Source organism: Rhamphochromis sp. 'chilingali', assembly GCF_963969265.1.
Source record: "Rhamphochromis sp. 'chilingali' genome assembly, chromosome: 21".
NCBI classification, from domain to species: domain Eukaryota; kingdom Metazoa; phylum Chordata; class Actinopteri; order Cichliformes; family Cichlidae; genus Rhamphochromis; species Rhamphochromis sp. 'chilingali'.
The window spans coordinates 22534743-22553042 of NC_137949.1; the positions used below are offsets into that span (position 1 = coordinate 22534743).

Genomic DNA, 18300 nt, shown 5'->3' on the forward strand with positions numbered 1-18300 from the left:
TTAAAGTCTAAGTGCTGATTGTGATTAAATGTGGACACCAAATGTCCCAAAACAACCAACATCTGTATCATACAGGGTGGTGTCTGTGTTCCGGTAGCCAGACCCACCTTGAGTTTAGTATAAATGTAATTTAACCAATAGAAAACTGCACATGTAGGCCATGTTTGGGCCAACCGTTCATCGTTATCCAACTTAGTTTACAGCACCTAGTGTTTGCCACTCATTTTAAGCGCAAAATAAAATAAATTTAAAAGAAATGCGTTGATTCCCTTACAACTGTGCGTCAGCAGGTCGCAAATCCTCGGCAAATGTGCTATACTTTACCTAAGTGACTCTCTGTTAGTGCGAAACCAGGCCAAAGTTGGGTGAAATCGCTGCACTCATTATTAGTTTGGAAAAATAAAAGGGTGTCATGATTTTATCCCAAAAAAAGTCTCAGCACTGGAGAGAACATTGCCGAACTTTTAATTACCCTGCAAACTAAGCAGAGAAAGGGAAAGCAGAGAGAAAGTCGGGGAATTTCCCTTTTTTTCCAACATCAAGCGTTTTGGGACGATCAATTATCTGTTAGCTTTCTCTTTTTTTCTGTAAAGACAGACGCGCCCCCCGTGCGTAAAAAAGGCAGGCTAAACCAAAACGTGCTTCCTTTGCGACTTACCTGCCAACAGCGAAGTGTATAGAAAGACAGACGGACAGATAGACAGGCATAAAGGGAGGCGGGCAGGTAAGGATCACTGGAGGCGGAAGAGCGAGCAGGTTATTCTTTCCTGTTAGTACTTTGTCCACAGTTTCTCCAGGTGTTCAGTTTACAACCTTCCTGCCTGCTTTTTGTTTTTTTCCCCAAACGCGGTTTTTATTTATTATTTATAAAAGTGGCGAGCCGTCTGAAGAAGCATGGCAGAACATGGGAAGAAACTGATTCTGGTTGCGGTGGATATTCTGTGCGTCTTTGCTGGTAAGTGAAAACCCCCGTTCTGCCCTCCTCCTCCTGACAATATGGCTGAAAACGTGATTAGTTTCTGGACGTAGGTTATTGGCTGTGGTTTAATGTTCACTGGTGATTTTTGTATGGACGGAACAACAGCATAGTAAGTCCACATTAAAAGTTGAATGGCCTTCAAAGTGACGCACAGGGGATTGCACAACCGTACGCACAGGTCTGATTTATATATCTCTGGTAGATTACCAACATGTTGCTTCATGGGTCGCTGCAAGATTACAGAAACTTTTAACGCCCCTTTAAGATTTTACTCACGGATTCGGGAAAAACATCAGGACCATGACTGGCAGTGGTTTTAAAGTATGCAATACTGTTAAACTGTACGAGTCGGTATCGGTCTCTACCTTGTTCGAACAAGCCAATAATCTTTCCCAGGACTGAGTGTGAAAGCTGCCTGGACTTCTGTTTATCTCTGGGTGTCACTGCACCGATTTCTTCACTGAAATGATCGGGGTTAAAATAGGACACGCGCTATCTCATATCACTGTCAGCCAGTTGGCGACACTTTGTGCACGTCAGTGTATGCGTGCGTGCATCTCTACCTCCCCTTGATTGCATTCATACTGCCAAGAAGTGCAGGGTTGTTCCTCCTTTTAAAAAAAAAAAAAAAAAACCCAAAAACTTAAGGTTAAGAGGAAAAGCGAAGATCAGTGTCACTGAATATCTCTCTCTGACAGTTAAAATCCTGTCATGGGAACTGCTGAAAGGTGTGTTTATTTTTGCGTCTTCGTGTGTGTATGTGAAGAGGGTGGGCTCCAGAGACTGAATATGTCAGTCTTGAAAGACTAGAACCAAAATGGCTTGTTGCGACTTGCTGTGATCTACCACAAGGGCACAAATCCATTAATGAAGCTGGTATCTTCCAGCTGTTGGTGTCACACCTCTCACATTTTTGTCACCCTGACAGTTTGTACCACATGGTGGAAGAAGAAATCTGGACACTGATGTTGAATTCTCATGGTAGATTTTTCTGGAGTGAAATATGAGGGAGCAAGTGTGTGTGCGTGTGCGTGTGCTTTTTCAATGTATACATCCAATTGTGGACCCATCTGGTGGCTGAAAGGGAGGAATGATAACCATGATAATAACCATTCTGCATCCTGTGTGTGCGTGTTCGTGCGCGTGCCTTAAAGAAGTTCCTTGTAAAAAAAAAAATAAAAAAAAAACCTGGTGGGGTGAGCTGGTGGATCTTATTTCAATATTTCGCCATAGTCTTTTTCTCTTTGGCTGAAGATCTTATAAACATGTAGAATGAACTTTTAAAACATTGAATCATTCTGTTGTGAAATCCCAGATGAAGCCTTTCTCAGGTCATAATTATTATGATTAATGCTGACCAAGGTTTTTATCATTTTCCCTTTTCTCCTGCTGACTAATCATGGTATAAGGATGATTAGTCAGGACTGTGAAAGTGATTATGAATTCACATGAAAACATGGTTATAAATCTTCAGTCGGTTCAGGACTAAATGCATATAAAATGTGGTGACTAAACTAATAACACACAAAGACTGTACTTCTCATTTATTTATTGAACACAAAATGAATAATCCCCCACCACAGTCCAGCCTGCAGAATATAAGTAAACCTTTAAATACGAATTTATTAGAAACAACCTCAATTAGATATTTCCTCATAGGTGCTTGTGAGGCTCTCACAGTGAAGAGGAAGATTTTTTTTTTCTCTTCCCACTACTCTCCTGAAAAAATAAACAGTGTTCAACATTCCTATGATTTATTGAGAAAACGTCTTCCTTCAAATCAAGCCTCAACATTTTAGTAAAGGTCAGCATTCAGACTTGGTGTTCCCCATTCATTCATGTATTTCTTTTTAACCATTTTGTTGCTGCATTGACAGAAACCTGTAAATGGTGTTTATGCAATATTCAAAACAGCCTTAAAACATGATGCTGCCTCCACTGTGCTTTAAAGCTAGGTTGAGGTATTGGTGTGTGTCAGATATTGTCTTGTGCATTTTCACCAAAAAGTTCACTTTTTTTTCACCAAAAAGTTCATCCTCCCTGTACTGACTGGAACAGAAATGTTTTTAAAATTACGTAATCTGCCATTGGTCTGCGAGTGACTGCAAGTGTAAACTACTGTAATAAGGTTTCATCCTCTTAATTAGCTTGACTATAGAGGGTTTTGAAGTGTGTGCATATGTGTAATAGCGTACATGTCCAAATTAACTGATAGGGGCGTAAAATGCTGAACTGAATACTGAACATCCACCATTTTAACAGTATTTGACAGAATACAATGGGGAAAAAACTGAACGTGCACTCTATTAAACCTTCTGTACATACATATCTTAACGGATCCACATTCCTCCATTCGCTGACATTTTGTTTTGGCTGTTTACTACAAAGTTAAACTAATCCATCTGAAGGAAATGCCTGAACTCATTGCTTTTATCAGTGAAACTGTTGTAATGTTGTCTCACTTAAAACACTGTTTGTACATGAAGAGGATCTTGAGTTGTAGCCTTTCCAGCTGCCCGTCAGCAAGACAGCAAGAGCTATCCCAGCTGTTGCTGACCATGCAGCTTTTAGCTATCTATACGTTGCTTCGGTGGTTCTAATCACTTTTCCCCCCTCTCTAAAACCAAAAGAATATCAAAAATCATTCGCTGATTTCAGACTGAATCTGTTTCAGAAGCTTGAATGCATCAATACACATCCAGTCAATTTGCAAATAAAGGGGGAAAACCTAAGCTTTTGACCCCCTACAGTGAGGGGATCTGCTTTGTTATGCTGAGGAGGAATTTTGCTAGCATGATCTGGGTCCATCTAGTTGTCCCTTTTTAGAGGGAAAAGTCATTTCAAATCAATACAAAGTTGTTCAGAGTGATCACCTTTACCCCATCATCAAACACTTCTGTCCTGCTGGGGGTGGACTCTTACTACTACAACAACAACAATGCCCCCACCCATCTGCTGAGTCATACTGATATCCTCCATATCATTCAGCAGCTGAGAGGTTCTTTTAGCATCAAGAAGCTGATGAAAGCAGTTCATTTAAAAAAGTAGTTATTGCTGCCCATGAATTGGCAGTGGAATTTAAAGCCCATTATGCTATAGTGTGAAAAGAAAATCCACAAGTGGAAAACACTGCAGATGGTTCCCAGTATTCCCAGGAGTCAGCATCCCTGCAAAGTCACCCCAATGCCAGACCATGCTATGATCAGAGAGGGCAAAAATCCCATCTCAGACTCTACAGACTACAGTTAGCAAGGCAAATGATAAAATCCAGGACAGTACAATTAGAACAAGACTGAACGAGTATTGTTTATTTTGAAGAGTTGCCAGAAGGAAACCTTTTCTATGCTTGAAAGAAGCAAAACAAAAAAAACAACATGGTCACGCTTGCAGAGTTGCATCTGAACTTTGCAAACCAAAGTCTTGTCCAAGAACACTGGACAGCATACAAACTGTCAAACGTGGTGATGGAAATGTGATTATTTGGGTTTGTTTTGCAGCAAAAGGACCTGGGCACCTTCAGTCATTGGGTCCACCCCTCTGCATAGCAAAGTACTCTAGAGCCATCTATCACTATAGAAACTCTAGAGTGAGGCCATCTATCTGATAACTAAAGGCTTGCCCAAACTGGATCATTCAACAGGACCCAGGCACAGCAGCAAAGCTACAACAGAGTGACTGAGCCATTGCAACACCTTGAGTCTTTTCCTTTTTCAAAGACCAGACCTTAACAAGACTGAAATACTGTGGGGAACCTTAAAATAGTGATGCACAGACTGCTCGAAAACCTCAAAGAACAGAAACAGCGTGGTAATAAAAAGTGTACCAAAATTCATACAGAAAATGATTACTTCACATTACTATGACTAAAGGTGGTTTTACAAGTTACGTGGGGTGTACTTCACTTTTCAAACTTTGCTTCTGCATTTTAGCTCAGCTTTTGTTCAATATGTAATCACCTAATATAAGTCATATACTGTTGTCTCGTGTTTGTTTGTTTTGTTTTTTTTTACCCAATTTTTAAATTATTCTTTTCGTAATGTCCAAGTATGTAAAACTTTACATTTGACAGAGGGTGTATTTTTCTTTTCTTTCAAAAACCATTGGAAACCCAAACTTATTCAGTTCCCTACCACATAAGACTTCAAGCAACGCAAAGGCAGGGCAGATTTTTTTTAGTTTTTATATCGATGACTTATGGTTTCATACCTAAATGTATCAGATGAAACTGAAAATGCTCATGTGATACCTTTAACACAGACTTACATTCTGTGTTTAATAAGCGTGAGCTATAAGGAACAGAAACTATACATGCTTTTTGTTTCTAGGGTCCGAAGCACAGAAGAGCTGCAGTATTGCGGAAATGACAGCCAGTGACTGACAACAGCTGTTTGGCTCGAGAGCTGTTATTTATATGCCATTTTTGACAATTTGTTGACATGTATGGGACACACACACAGTTGTTTTCATATCCTTGTGGGGACATCTAATTGACAAAATGCTTTCCCTAGCCGCTTACCCTAACTCACGGGGACGTGGATTTTGTCCCCACAAGTATAGTAAACTTCCAATTTTTGGTCCCCACAAAGATATGACCATGTTGTGTAACACACACACACACACACACACACACACACACACACACACACACACACTGTATCTGCTTCTGCCAAATGCATGTCAGAGTCAAGTGGGAAGTGCTGACCTCTGCTCTCTGACATTCCTGCGTGAAAATGGAAGCGAGATATGATTGTTGTGTTGGCATACATAGTACAGGCTGTGTGTGCGTAGTTACATTGTCCTCCGTGGTCGTTTCATAAAGGAAGGTGTGTGTGTGTGTGTGTAAGCATTCTATTAAAAGGTCAAAGCCACAGATCTGTAAGATGAGAGGTTTACGAATGTGAACCAATAAACTATTGGCTTGGATATGATGCAAACTAAACTAAAAAGTGTAATGTAAATCAAACGCATGGTAAGAACAACCAATGGACAAAATTACCAGATTCTTATGAAGGTTTGACCTATGGGCAACAAAATCTAATGGCCTAATTCATGCTCTGTACTCTTCTTTTTACAGACAAGTTTAAGCAAGAAAAGAGGTGATTTTTTTTTTTTTTTTTTTTTTATTAAAAACAAAACGCTAAAAAAGCCACTAAAACATGATCCAACATTATTGCACTTCAAATAACCCTATGAAGTGATATATTACAGGCTTTCAGTATGTGCTGTTCCTGGGAATTCCATCAGAAGATTAATCCCGCTTTTGTAGAAATGCACCGATTGTGAAATTGTGGGCTGATATCGATATGTTCAAATATTGGTATTTGGTACACACACAAGAGCCTGACTGATTTTTTTTTTTTAAGACACCAATATTTGGTTATTTTAAAAATATAATATTCTGATATAGCCACTGATAGATAGATAGATAATATATTTCTTTTTTTTTTCTTTTTTTTGTCTTTCAGGTGCAAACAGATATAACATGGCAATTGTTATGCCTGGTTATTTATTTACTTGTGTACCCTGTTGCTGTTGGTCTTTGGCCGGCAGGGAGCTGCAGAGCACCCTCTGGTGGACAAACTAAGCAATGTTGAAGGGTGTTTCATATGCCTCTTCTGCATGTTTACAATACATTTTCATTTATTGGCTGTTAAAAATGGCTTAAAGCAGACGATAATATTGGTCTGCTGATAAATCAGTTGGCTTCTAGTACATATTTTTTGTGTCTTTGAAGAATATCTGAAATATCTAAATGTGACTGAGCACAGGAAAAACTTTTTTCAAACATTCAGCCAGCCAAAAACTGATAAATGATGTCCACTGACATTGTTGCAAATTAAACATTAATCAATCAGCCATATTGACCAATATCAGAATTTGGCCAATATGTATCATACATCCGTCACATGGCAGACAGTAAGTCTGGAGTCGATTTAATTTAGCACAAAGACTGGAAATGAGGGGAAACTGTCTAGCCTGACCCCGTCTAAAGCTAACAAAAGCAAAATTTTATCAGCTCTAAAACTCAAAACAGACAGTTTGCTATTTTCTTCTTCTTTTACAAAATAAAGCTTTTATCAGCCAGTGTTGTCTAGGACTTTCCCAGGAAAATCCCCAGCCTCACAGGAAGTGATCCACTTTCTCTGCAATTCCAGTTTTCCGGGTTTATGAAGGAAAAAAAAAACTGAATAATGCTGACTATTGCAGACAGACTGGATAAAAACATGAAAATGTTACAGCATTGGACTGCTGATTTCACACTGTTCTCTTGCTGTGCTGACTTCTTGGGAATGTATCGTAGAGAAAAGTAACAGCAATGAGAATTTGAAAAACTTGCCAATATAAACAAAAGTTAACAAGTTAAATATTGCTTTTAAGATCACCTCCACACAACCCCTGTTAGCTGACAAACCATGAAGTTACTCAGCAGGCTCACAGATCTCCGTCATCTGCTGAGATGTGCAGATACATGTTCACATACGTTGCTGTTAGTTGTTAGCCGTTTGTGGTTCTGTTCCCAGCAAATGTCTCAGTAGTTCAGTTCTCAAGATGAGCCACAGTATGGACTTCCATCACTTATCTTGAATGCTGAATAACAGGAACATTTTCCCCTTCCTGCTGGGTCAGAGGTCAAGGGGAAGTTGTACTTGTGTCTGATCCCAAATTCCATTATGTTTATTTTCTCAAAGTGGAATCGGGGTGCATGCTCGCCAGAAGGGATTATGAAAGCCTAAAACAATACTGTCTCTCCTTCCTTTTTTTGAATCTCCTGTGTTTTTTTTTTTTTTTTTTTTTTTTTTTTTAAACTAAAGGCAAAAGTTATCAGAAACTTGGGTGTGTGTGTGTGTGTGTGTGTGTGTGTGTGTGTGTGTGTGTGTGTGTGTGTACCTCTTTTAGCAAAGAGATTTGAACAGTTATTACAGTGTTTGCAGCTGTAAAGGTTTATGGACAACATAAAACTCGACAGCTACATGTAAAATTTCGGAGTAGGATGATACAAACTTTCAGTTGACCAAATAACATTTTACTGCTATACTCAGATGGTTTCCTTTAGTTTAAAATAAAAAAGGAGGGAGAAGAGATCCAAAAAATAGCAACGTTTTATGATCTTACATTCAAAACTGGGTACATTTTATGAGTAAAATGCTTTGTTTGCAGTTTAGTTTTACTTTCACATTAAAAGAAAACAAAAACAAAACCTTGAGTTTACTTGAGTTTAAACATTAAAATAAGGAGGGAAATGGGTAACATGGAGATGAATGGAGGGGAAAAGTTGAAGAAAAAACCAAAAAAGCATAAAATGTTTCGGACAGCGCAACTTTATTGTTAAATATATGTTGCCGAAGTGCAACAAAACTGTACATAAAAGCTAACTTTTTTGAAATGGGAGATGTTTGATTATATAAAGTAGTAAGTAAGTAGAAGGAGCTAAAACCTGCATCTATTAAATTAACTGCTAGAATTGACGACGTCCGCCCCAGTGCACGTTGGAGGTCACTGCCTGAAGGAGCCAACCATCATGCACAAAAACCAGAGAGTTGATTCAGGAGCCACCAAAGTGGAGCATCTTCTCCACTTGACTATGCCAATGAAATTCTCTTCATAAGTTATGAACAGGAGTGACAAACAACAATCTTGACAGAGGCCAACTCCCACTGGGAACAAGTTTGACTAACATCTGAAAGCACCATATAATTTGTAAGGTATTTGCTTGAGAACCCTAATAGTCAGACAGTCTCCTATGAGCAAGCACTTTGCAACTGTAGGGAGGAATAACTCCCTTTTATGTATATTGGAACTGAGTCAGATATTTTTGTCCTCAAATACAGCTAAGCTATAAAATTAAGACTCAGGATCTCAAGATTTGCTGTGCATGTAAGAACAGAGTAGGTAATACTGTTGATTACTGGAAGTACATAAAGTGTATAAACCTCTTTACTAATGATTTCTCTTCCAAGTACCAAGAAAGGGGGGGGGGGGTAAATTAAAGAAATGAGATTGGAACCAGTTACTGAAACTCTGCTTAAGACCGGTGTCATTTTTTTATTGGACGTTAGAAGAAGCGGTGTATAAGGCCCAAGTGTAAATCAGTCTATAATGAGACGTTGCCTTGAAAGGGAGGCTCTCTTGGAGTCCTGAAAAGATCTCAAAATTGCACACTAAGAGGTGAAAAAGAACCCAGGAGTAAACACAAAACACTAATAAGCAGAAGCCTTTTTCACATGTCTACCCTAAGAAAATTGTTGAAAATAATTACGTTAATTTAAAGACACCACAAACATTATTGTCATTCCTTTAACCATTTAAATCCAAGAGTATCATATTTGATACATGGGTTTTTGAGACTTCTACATGAGTTTGCCCCCCACCCCCTTTCCCCCACAAAAAAAACAACAAAAAATTGCGAAATGCTTTTATTTATTTATTTATTTTTAGAAATAAATTGCAAAACAAATGCAGGATGTAGCAAACATGATGCAAGTGAAAACTAATTTGCAAATTAATATAGATCATCGGAAGAGTCGATAAACACACAAAAAAATGTGTTGCAAGGCATTTCAGGCTTGCAGCTGTGAAGCATGGTGGAGGCAGCATCATGGTTTGTGGGCATACTTTGCTTCCTTAGAGCTGGTCATTGCAGTCATTGAGGAAACATCAATGACTTGAATTTCCAAGCTCTTTGATGGCATTTTAAAGGAAAAATTCAGGGAGGTAATCTATAGTCTGAAGCTTGGGAGAGGTTGGGTGAAGCAACAAGTAAATCAAGAGGCTGGAGTCCTGACGTCATGGTGCTGTCTTGAGGTATGTTCAAGCAAAACATACTGATGAATTGAAAGAGTTTTCTAGGCGTACTGGACGACAATTCATCTTTTTCACCGTGCTAGTTAAATAGGGAGCCAGAGGAAACGCCTACCGAAGGCATTCGCTTCTATAGAAGGTTCAACAAGTTATGCAAGACGGTTTAAATAAGACATTAAAAGCACATCTGTTTGGATTATTTTTCTAGTGAGATTGTTTTTCTAACCACATTTTACGAGTAGCATTTCCTACCTCAAATGCAAGAGAAGCCATCTATGATGACAACCACACTCAATGTTGGTGCTTATTTTATTGAGGTTTAAAGTTTTGTGATAAGAATGTGGGTTGCTAAACCATACAAGTAACCATGTAATTAATAACTAGAAAGAAAACAAAAGGTTGTTAAGCTCTTGAAGCGAGAAATGTCCTTTTACAGAATGAAGAATAAGAAATATAAAAATGTATTTAAACAATCCCTTTTAGGTATGCCTTACTTTTGCAAGTAGTTTTGGTGCATGAAAAATTTGATTTGGGATCAATTTGACCTAGACGCTAGCATGGGAGGCCGCCCTGCCAGCACAAGCCTACAAAAACATGTCAGGCCTTCTGTAATAACAGAGCCAGTCCAGATAATAGTTTCACCCCCAGCAACTCGGAGCAAGTCTGACTTGGGTTTCCTCACCAAATCTGTTAAGCAAGCTGACCAGTGGTTATCATGTATGTTTTTTAAGATCATTGCTCAACACATCTCCACCCTGGCAATGCGTAAGCCACTGGAGATTTGTGTCAAACAAATAGTCTCTTATCTAAATGTTATCCTTATGCTCTGCAGAATAAACAGTGGCTTGGTTTGACTTCAAAGTGGAGCTGAAAGCATGCTTGACCTACAGGAACAATGAATATGAGCGAAGGGAGAACTTTCATGAAAATAATTTCTCCTTAATGAGGAAACTGCTTGTCATCAAATATTATTAGTGGCGCTTGTTCAGACTTGTAACAAATGACAAATCCGGCGTTAGGCTATTTAGGTCAGGGAGACTTAAAGTGTCCCTTATATGGTGACAAAGTAGGAGGCGTGGCAGACCAATAGGTGTTTAAAGAGATAGACAGAAGAACAAAACGTACATGGTGACATGAGCAATTCAGTGTTACGTTGTTAAAAGATGGCCTACAAAAAGAGTCACTTCAGTGACCTGCAATCGTTTTTTGTGTTACTAAACTGCAGCGGAGTTCGAGATTTGTCACAAAAAGCATAACTTAAATGCTCGAATTATCTTCACCCATATGTTTATAAGCAGGTTAAAAGGCACTTTGACTTGTATGTGTTTGCTCTTTAAATTCCTTTGGTGTACTTTTCATTTATATATTTTAAGTCATATTTACTTGAACAGAACATGCCCCCTGTGGTCTGTGTTTTCATCAAACTGAATTGTACCTCATTTTGTGCAACCTTAGTATATAGTTACAGCTACAGATATGACGTTGTGGTGCCATGTAACAGGGTCCAGCAGCTTTATGGTATAATAGTAGTGATGCACCATAAGGTTGTACCATAGTTTTCCCTGAAAGAGGCACAGCCCAGTTTGAACAAACATTGTTCAAACTATGCATTTACTAGTAGAACAACAGCATCTTACCTGTTTTTTAAATTTTTCAGCTCTTCATCACACAATTCTTGAACATTTGGCGAACATATAATTGAAGTAATCACACAACACTTAATACCTTCTTATCTGCAGACAGACCAATGTCCATCAACAAGGCTGGTATTAGCCCATATATCAGTGCATCCCAGGGTTAATCTTATAAATAATGAAGATCTTAAAGTTTGTGGAAGTACCAAATCTGTCATGCTTTGGGGAAATGTGTATAAAAGATGCACAAAAATCATCACAAACGGAGCCACATTCAAGAACTGTATGACAGGGGTAGTCGGGATGTGACACACATCCTCCCAAACAAGAATAAGACTACAACAAACATCTGCAGAAGGGAGTCTAGATAATTTCCATCAAAGTTTATCTGTGCTTTTAATGTAATCTTATGTGAATTGTCAGGCCCATACAGTAGAGGAAGGAAGCAATCTGTCAGTGGCGAGCAGCTCCACACCCATAAATATACAATAGTTTTTGAGCAAACAAACAACATTTATCCATCTCTTGCTGTTATTATATTCAGCAGGAAGCTCTTGAAAACAGGAAAACGATTTAAGTGTTGTGGGGTAGAAAGTTTCTGACATTAGGCCTTTAAAGTGGACTATTGTCCTGCTCTGATTTAGGAGACAGCTTTATGTCCTCCTGCAGATGCCCCACTCTTCGTCTTGTTTGCACAGACAGAAACTGCTGAAACCAGTTTTCTTTTTGTCCTTCGCAGCTCTTTATAGCTTTTATACATGTATGCATGGCTTGAAATAACCCATTTATATCTGTCGCTGGTGTGCATGAGCACGTGCGAATGTCTTGAGGTATGCAAGTGTGTGTCCCGCTCCGGTCGTCAGTTCCCAGGCCCCTCACATTGTGAACGCTGCCCTGGTGTCAAAGGTGTTGGCTGTGATGTCGCGTGTGTTGCCATGGTGACAGTCAGTTCCTCTACAGAGTAAACGCGACTTGTAGAGGTGAAGCCGTTGCCACCGATGACAAATTCATTTACCACGTAGCGCCGCGGCTTGTGCGCAAAGCCAAAAGATGAGTCCGCCAGTGTGTTTTTAGCTGTTTCCTGAGTTGCACCTTCACTGTGTAGTCACACTTTAAGACTACAGTAGTAATTTTCCAGTCTCTGCAAGGGTTTGCAAAAGCTCGATGAAAACCCCTCTACAGCAACATGCATCACCCCAAACCAGCCACAGTTTCCATTTTTTTCATTTTTGATATGGCTTTTTGATGTCACCTATTTTCTTTTATCTGGCCAATGTGAAAACCATTTGTGTGACCTTAAGTCACCAGGAAATCATAATAACATGAGAAACTTCTCTTGTGGTGAGAAAAGTGACTGGATTTCTGGTGCAGATTTAGAACAACAGCAGACAATGGGGGATTTATTTCAGTATAAAAATGAGTGTGTGCTGTTCATGCTTCCTGTTCTTTCTTGCAATTGCAAGGACATTTTCACTGGAGCAGTTTTCACACTTCAACTCAATACAATATCAGGAAAATGAAATCATTTAAAGTTATCCTTTTTCCACACGCAGCACCCAACAGGAAATGCGTCATTACTACTGGAAATACTTAAATGTGGTTTAAGTTCAGCACACGTGACTACAGATAATCACTGTGAATACAATGAACAAGTAACAGTGCTATCTCCACTGCATTATTTGAGTTAATACTGTTTTGAGCAGTAGAAATCATACTGCAATTTTAAAACAAAGCTCAAGGTGTATTCTCTCTCTCCCCTTCCCCCCCCCCTTTTACAGCGGCTCTACCCTCAGCCATTCTCACATTGATGTTCAAGCCTTACCAGAGAGGAATCTACTGCGATGATCAGAGCATCCGTTATCCCTACAGGAGAGACACCATCTCTCATGGGACGATGGCTGCAGTCACCATCACCTGCTCCATAGTCATTGTAAGCCCATGTGTCTGATTTGGCTGAGCCCCTAGTTACTGAAAAATAAGACTAACCTTGTGTCTTTCTACAGGCAATCTGCAAAGAATCTTATTTTCCAAATAATAAATCTTGGCCCCTTCCTTCCACAGATCACAACAGGAGAGGCCTACCTGGTGCACACCAATCGTCTGCGCTCCAATTCCCCATTCAACCAATACCTGTCAGCTCTCTACAAAGTGGTGGGCACCTACTTGTTTGGAGCCGCTATCAGCCAGTCGCTGACTGACTTGGCAAAGTTCACCATTGGCCGTCCTCGTCCAAACTTCATAGACGTTTGCAAGCCAGTGGTCTGTAATGGATACATGTTGGAGATCAAGTGCAACGGCAGCCACCGCAATGTGACTGAATCCAGGTGGACACTTTACGACACCTATCAGATTTGTTATGTGCAGTGCAAAGAGCTAGGAGTAAATGGATGATTTGAAAAATGCCATGAATTTTCATCCCTTTGGATGTGTGAGCTCCTCAACCTATTTCTAAGGCTGAGCCCAGCCACTGTACAGAGGAAACTCATTTTGGCAGCTTGTATTACTCTTTGAGTCATAACCGGGATTTCATTCTGGCTGGGAAGCAGATGGACTGGTAAATCGAAAGCTTTGCCTTTCGGCTTAGCTTATTATTTCTTTATTACTGCTGAGGCCGCTTCAGTCCTCAATCCATTTTCCCATCACTCATGAATAAGATCCCAAGATGTATCCTGGTTTGAGGCAGCCTCTCTCTTAAAACCCCAACTTACTGACAGCTTAGTTTAAAATCTTTAAGATCTGCTCTCTCCATGGACTGATTTACCAAGTTTGACCTTATCAGTTTTATAGCTGAAAAACTATTTAGATTAGCAATAACAGGTTTAATTTCATCTCGTCAGTGAAATATAATATAATCAATATAAATATAAAACTCAAATATCTCTTTGGTTTCTGCTGGAGTGTTGGAGTGTCCACACTAATGTATACATGAGGAAGTGGATACTATCAGTATTATCAGGTTAAATTTAAATAGACTGCAACGTGCATGTTTCCATTTCCTGGATGACTGTTTATTTGTTTAGTTTGGACGTAATACCCAGAAATAAAAATATTCAAAAATTTAGGCTGCAGATTGCCCAAACTGTTAAGATTGTTTACCTTAGATTAAATGGTAAACAAACTGATAAGTAGGCCTAGTTTTAATGCTGGTTCCCATTCATATTCACTGAAAACCATTACTAATGCTGCCATTTTGCTCCCTAGGTTATCGTTCTACTCCGGACACTCGTCCTTCGGGATGTACTGCATGATCTTCCTGTCGGTGAGTGTGTCCTCATAGCGTGAGACTTTCTGCAGCTCTGAAATGGCTGTTTACCAAAAAAACACACATGACTAAGCCAAACAGGAGAATGTGGTCGACACAGACAAAAAAAAACACCATTGTTGCTATACCACACGTGGCACAATGGCCGGAAGGTGACAGATTTAATGGTTTGATCCCTGTTAGGGGTTTTCAGGAGTGAATTATGAGCTGCTCAAACTCCACAGGAATCAGCATTCTGCATTTGGGGGGGCTGGATGGATAAAGTGGGACAAATTTTAGATTTAAAAAAAAGTGTATAAATATTTTTTAAGGGGGGAAGTCAGGAAATTTGCTATAGGTAAATGGCTCCGATCTTAACCTTAATCTTGTTTTGTTTTTTCCCACAAAAAAAATGGTTCTTTAATGTGCGCAACCTTCGAGCTGAATTCGAATCTGTACTTTTGTGTGTAAAGCTCTATGTCCAGGCCAGGATGCAGGGGAAATGGACGAGACTGGTTCGACCCACCATCCAGTTCTTCCTGGTGTCGTTCTCTCTGTATGTGGGATACACGCGCGTCTCTGACTACAAACACCACCCGGGCGACGTCGTGGTGGGACTGCTGCAGGGCGCTCTCATCGCTGTGCTCACAGTGAGTGCATTTCTGCGTCACGTTTATTGATGTTTATCATTAAAGCTGAGGACATTTATACGATTATATAAGGTGAAAACTGAAATCCTCTATTTTTAAAGTGTTGATAAACATATTTTTCCACTTTTGAATCATTACTTCTGAATCCAAAGGCTGGCTGAGCAGCCTCTTCCTAAAGTAAAATGGTGTAGATTGACAAGTACAAAGACCTAATGAGGGATTTTGGTGAGTTTTGCCAGCTTTCAGGTTGGCAAAGAAGTAGTGGGACCCACTTCTTGAGTTTCTTGGACTTTCCCACTGTTCTGAGTATTGATCAGTCCAATCCAGGGGTGTCGAACTCCAGGCCTCGATTGCCAGTGTCCTGCAGGTTTTAGATCTCACCCTGGATCAACACACCTGATTAGTTCATTATCAGGAATCTGGAGAACTTTAAGACATGTTGAGGAGGTAATTTAGCAATTTAAATCAGCTGTGCTGGATCAAGGACACATCTAAAACCTGCAGGACACTCGAGGCCTGGAGTTGTCTACCCCTGGGCCAATGAATGCAGCTGAATGCAGCAGAGCCTTTTAATGATGGCAGAGAGGAACAACCACTTGCAGTTAATCGTGATTGCCAGGGAGAGGCGAGAGCTCTTGACCTTGTTAAGACATTGTAGAACCAAGGGGGAAAAAAATCGAAACTAAAATTAAATTTCTGCAACCATCTTTAATGACTTTTTTAAAGCCATTAAAGATGTACCCTGGAAAAAGTTCAAGTAGCTTAGCTTGCACAACATCATGATCATCCCTGTAAGAATCCCATATGGAAAAGATATATATAAATCTTATAAAGTTTTTATCTGTCTTGTATGAAACTTGTATGAAAAGCATACAAGAGTGAAAACACATAAGATCCCTTGAAAAATTATATAATGAAACTTGTATGTTTTGTATACTTACTAAAAAAATATATGAAAGTAATGAGAAAGTGGCCACTTTCATGAGTAAATCATATGTTTTTACTATTTCTTTTCCATATGGGATGGGCTGCAAATGACAATGGTTCATGCCATAAATGTGACTTACATTTGGAGGAGCCTCTGTACTTGGGAATAGCACCTGGCTATTGCAAAGAACACCTATTGGCGTTTTGAGGCTATAACTGTTAATTGTGTGTTTGTGACTTTACTCTGTGGTATAATATGAAGCTGAATCCCAACATCTAAAAGGTATAATTTAGACCGACTGCTGAACTATTCATTTACAGTGTAAAGCAGTAGCGTCAGCTGTAAGCAATGCTAACGCTTCTATTAAGCAACGTAATAGCCTATAATTGTTACTGTGTTTGTTCCCAAAGGTCCGATATGTGTCCGATTTCTTCAAGCAGCGCCCTCCAGTTTCTGAGCCGCAAACACCAGAGACTGAACAACTCGAATGTAAACCGAGGCCTTCAGATTCAGAACACAGAAATCACAGCTACAGCGGATCAGTATGAGCGCACCACCCTACAGCTACTCTCACCAGCCCGGCCCTCGCACTCTATAACAGCAGCTCCGTTATCAAAGAACGTGCACAGAAGAAAAAACAACGAAAGCAGCAGAGCACAGTCTGCTATTAGATCTCCCTAACACTTTCACAGCTATGAAAACTCCAGGGCCTCTATAAGTTTGTGTTTATATGCTGCAAAGATGTGATTGAGTTGTTTTTTTATGTTTTATAATGAGTGGGTTTTGTGAGGTTTTTTTTTTCATTATGTTCATTTTTTTAAAATTTTCATAATTATTTCTTGCAGAAAGATTCAGATTTGTCTGAGAAATTGATGCTGTGAGTCAAACTTAAGAGTGACTGACAGTTGAAGAGATCGGTCCGATTTCAATTCCAAAGATTTTGTTCTGCCCTTGAATGGAAGAACCGATCCTTGGAGGCTGAATAATGTTATACACTTTGCTACAGTCTGATAAGACTGATGTTTTACCTACTCTCGAGCTCGACTGCCTCTTTGTGACACCCATTAGTTTTGTTGTTTGTTTTTTTTCTACAGACATCTCTTTATTGTCTTTAAAAGATATGCAAGTGTAATTATGGAGTGCTTCCACTGACATAATATACATACAGGATGATTTGTAGCACTAACACTTTTTTAAAAAAAAAATCTTCTATATCTAATAAATTGTGCAATTGTTGGTTTTTTTTCAAGAATGTATGACCACTAATTTACTGAAGTTATGGCGATATTGTTCCTTCTGTCACTTTTTCTCAGACTTGAAAGGGACAGCCAAGGACAAATGGAGATGTTCCTGAGGCATCTTCATCCTATAACCTTCCTCTTTTGATACAAAGTAAATACACCTTCATGGACCTTTTCCTTCCCCATTTATAACAACGTGTGTAACCTATTGTGAAATTGTACATAATGTAATCACTTACTTCCTTTAGCCTTCAGGGTGTTTTACAGTTTTCCATAAATACTTGCCAGCATATTCACCTTCCGTGTGTGATTATTTTATCAGCATGAAGAAAGGCATGCAAAGCAGTCTTTTGTGTGGATTCCCACAGAGAGAATGCCTTCTTTTTAGTTATTTCCATTGAGCTATTCTCTGCTGCATTCTTAGCGAAAGCTCTGTACAACACAGTGACGCAGGGTTCAAGTCAGAACCTGCAGCTCACGGCCCTTTCTACCAGAGGAATGAAGCTGGTGAGCCAGTGCATGAAACAGGAAGTTGTTTGGTTTTTTTCCCCCCTTTGTTAGCAATTATTCATAAATTGTCATAAGCAAAGAATCTTTATTACAAAACCATGTTTAGCGTCATTTCAGCTAAATTGTACAAAAGGTTCCCACTTGCCCTTAGAAGGTAGTCTGATAGTTTTGATTTCATTATCCCGGCTGAGCCGTTATGATTTCACATCCATGCCAGTACACTGTCAATTAGATTTATGGTGCACACAGTAATTAAAAATCCACAAATATTTCTCCAGAGACTGGTTAGGCTACATGATATGCTAAATCTACTTGTTC

At 39.4% G+C, this 18300-nt stretch overlaps 1 protein-coding gene across 2 annotated transcripts; it reads left to right on the forward strand.

Annotated features, from left to right (window-relative positions):
• The first annotated feature begins 641 nt into the window (after positions 1-641).
• Positions 642-17762, forward strand: plpp2a (phospholipid phosphatase 2a). Of its 2 annotated transcripts, XM_080870873.1 has the most exons (7): positions 668-724; positions 874-955; positions 13191-13342; positions 13474-13736; positions 14614-14671; positions 15127-15303; positions 16642-17762. In XM_080870873.1, exons 2-7 carry the CDS (start codon positions 895-897, stop codon positions 16777-16779), a joined length of 849 nt encoding a protein of 282 aa, XP_080726999.1. In that variant the 5' UTR covers positions 668-724; positions 874-894; the 3' UTR covers positions 16780-17762. The 2 variants fall into 2 exon arrangements, with proteins under 2 accessions (XP_080726998.1, XP_080726999.1); XM_080870872.1 differs by having other exon boundaries at positions 642-955.
• The last annotated feature ends 538 nt before the right edge of the window (positions 17763-18300 follow it).

Excerpts from the sequence above, each read along its gene's own strand:
- plpp2a (XM_080870872.1), top strand. The coding sequence starts at position 895 with ATGGCAGAACATGGGAAGAAACTGATTCTGGTTGCGGTGGATATTCTG. Across the intron at positions 13,343-13,473 it reads TCACCTGCTCCATAGTCATT|ATCACAACAGGAGAGGCCTA; the intron begins GTAAGCCCATGT and ends TTCCTTCCACAG. Across the intron at positions 14,672-15,126 it reads ACTGCATGATCTTCCTGTCG|CTCTATGTCCAGGCCAGGAT; the intron begins GTGAGTGTGTCC and ends TTGTGTGTAAAG.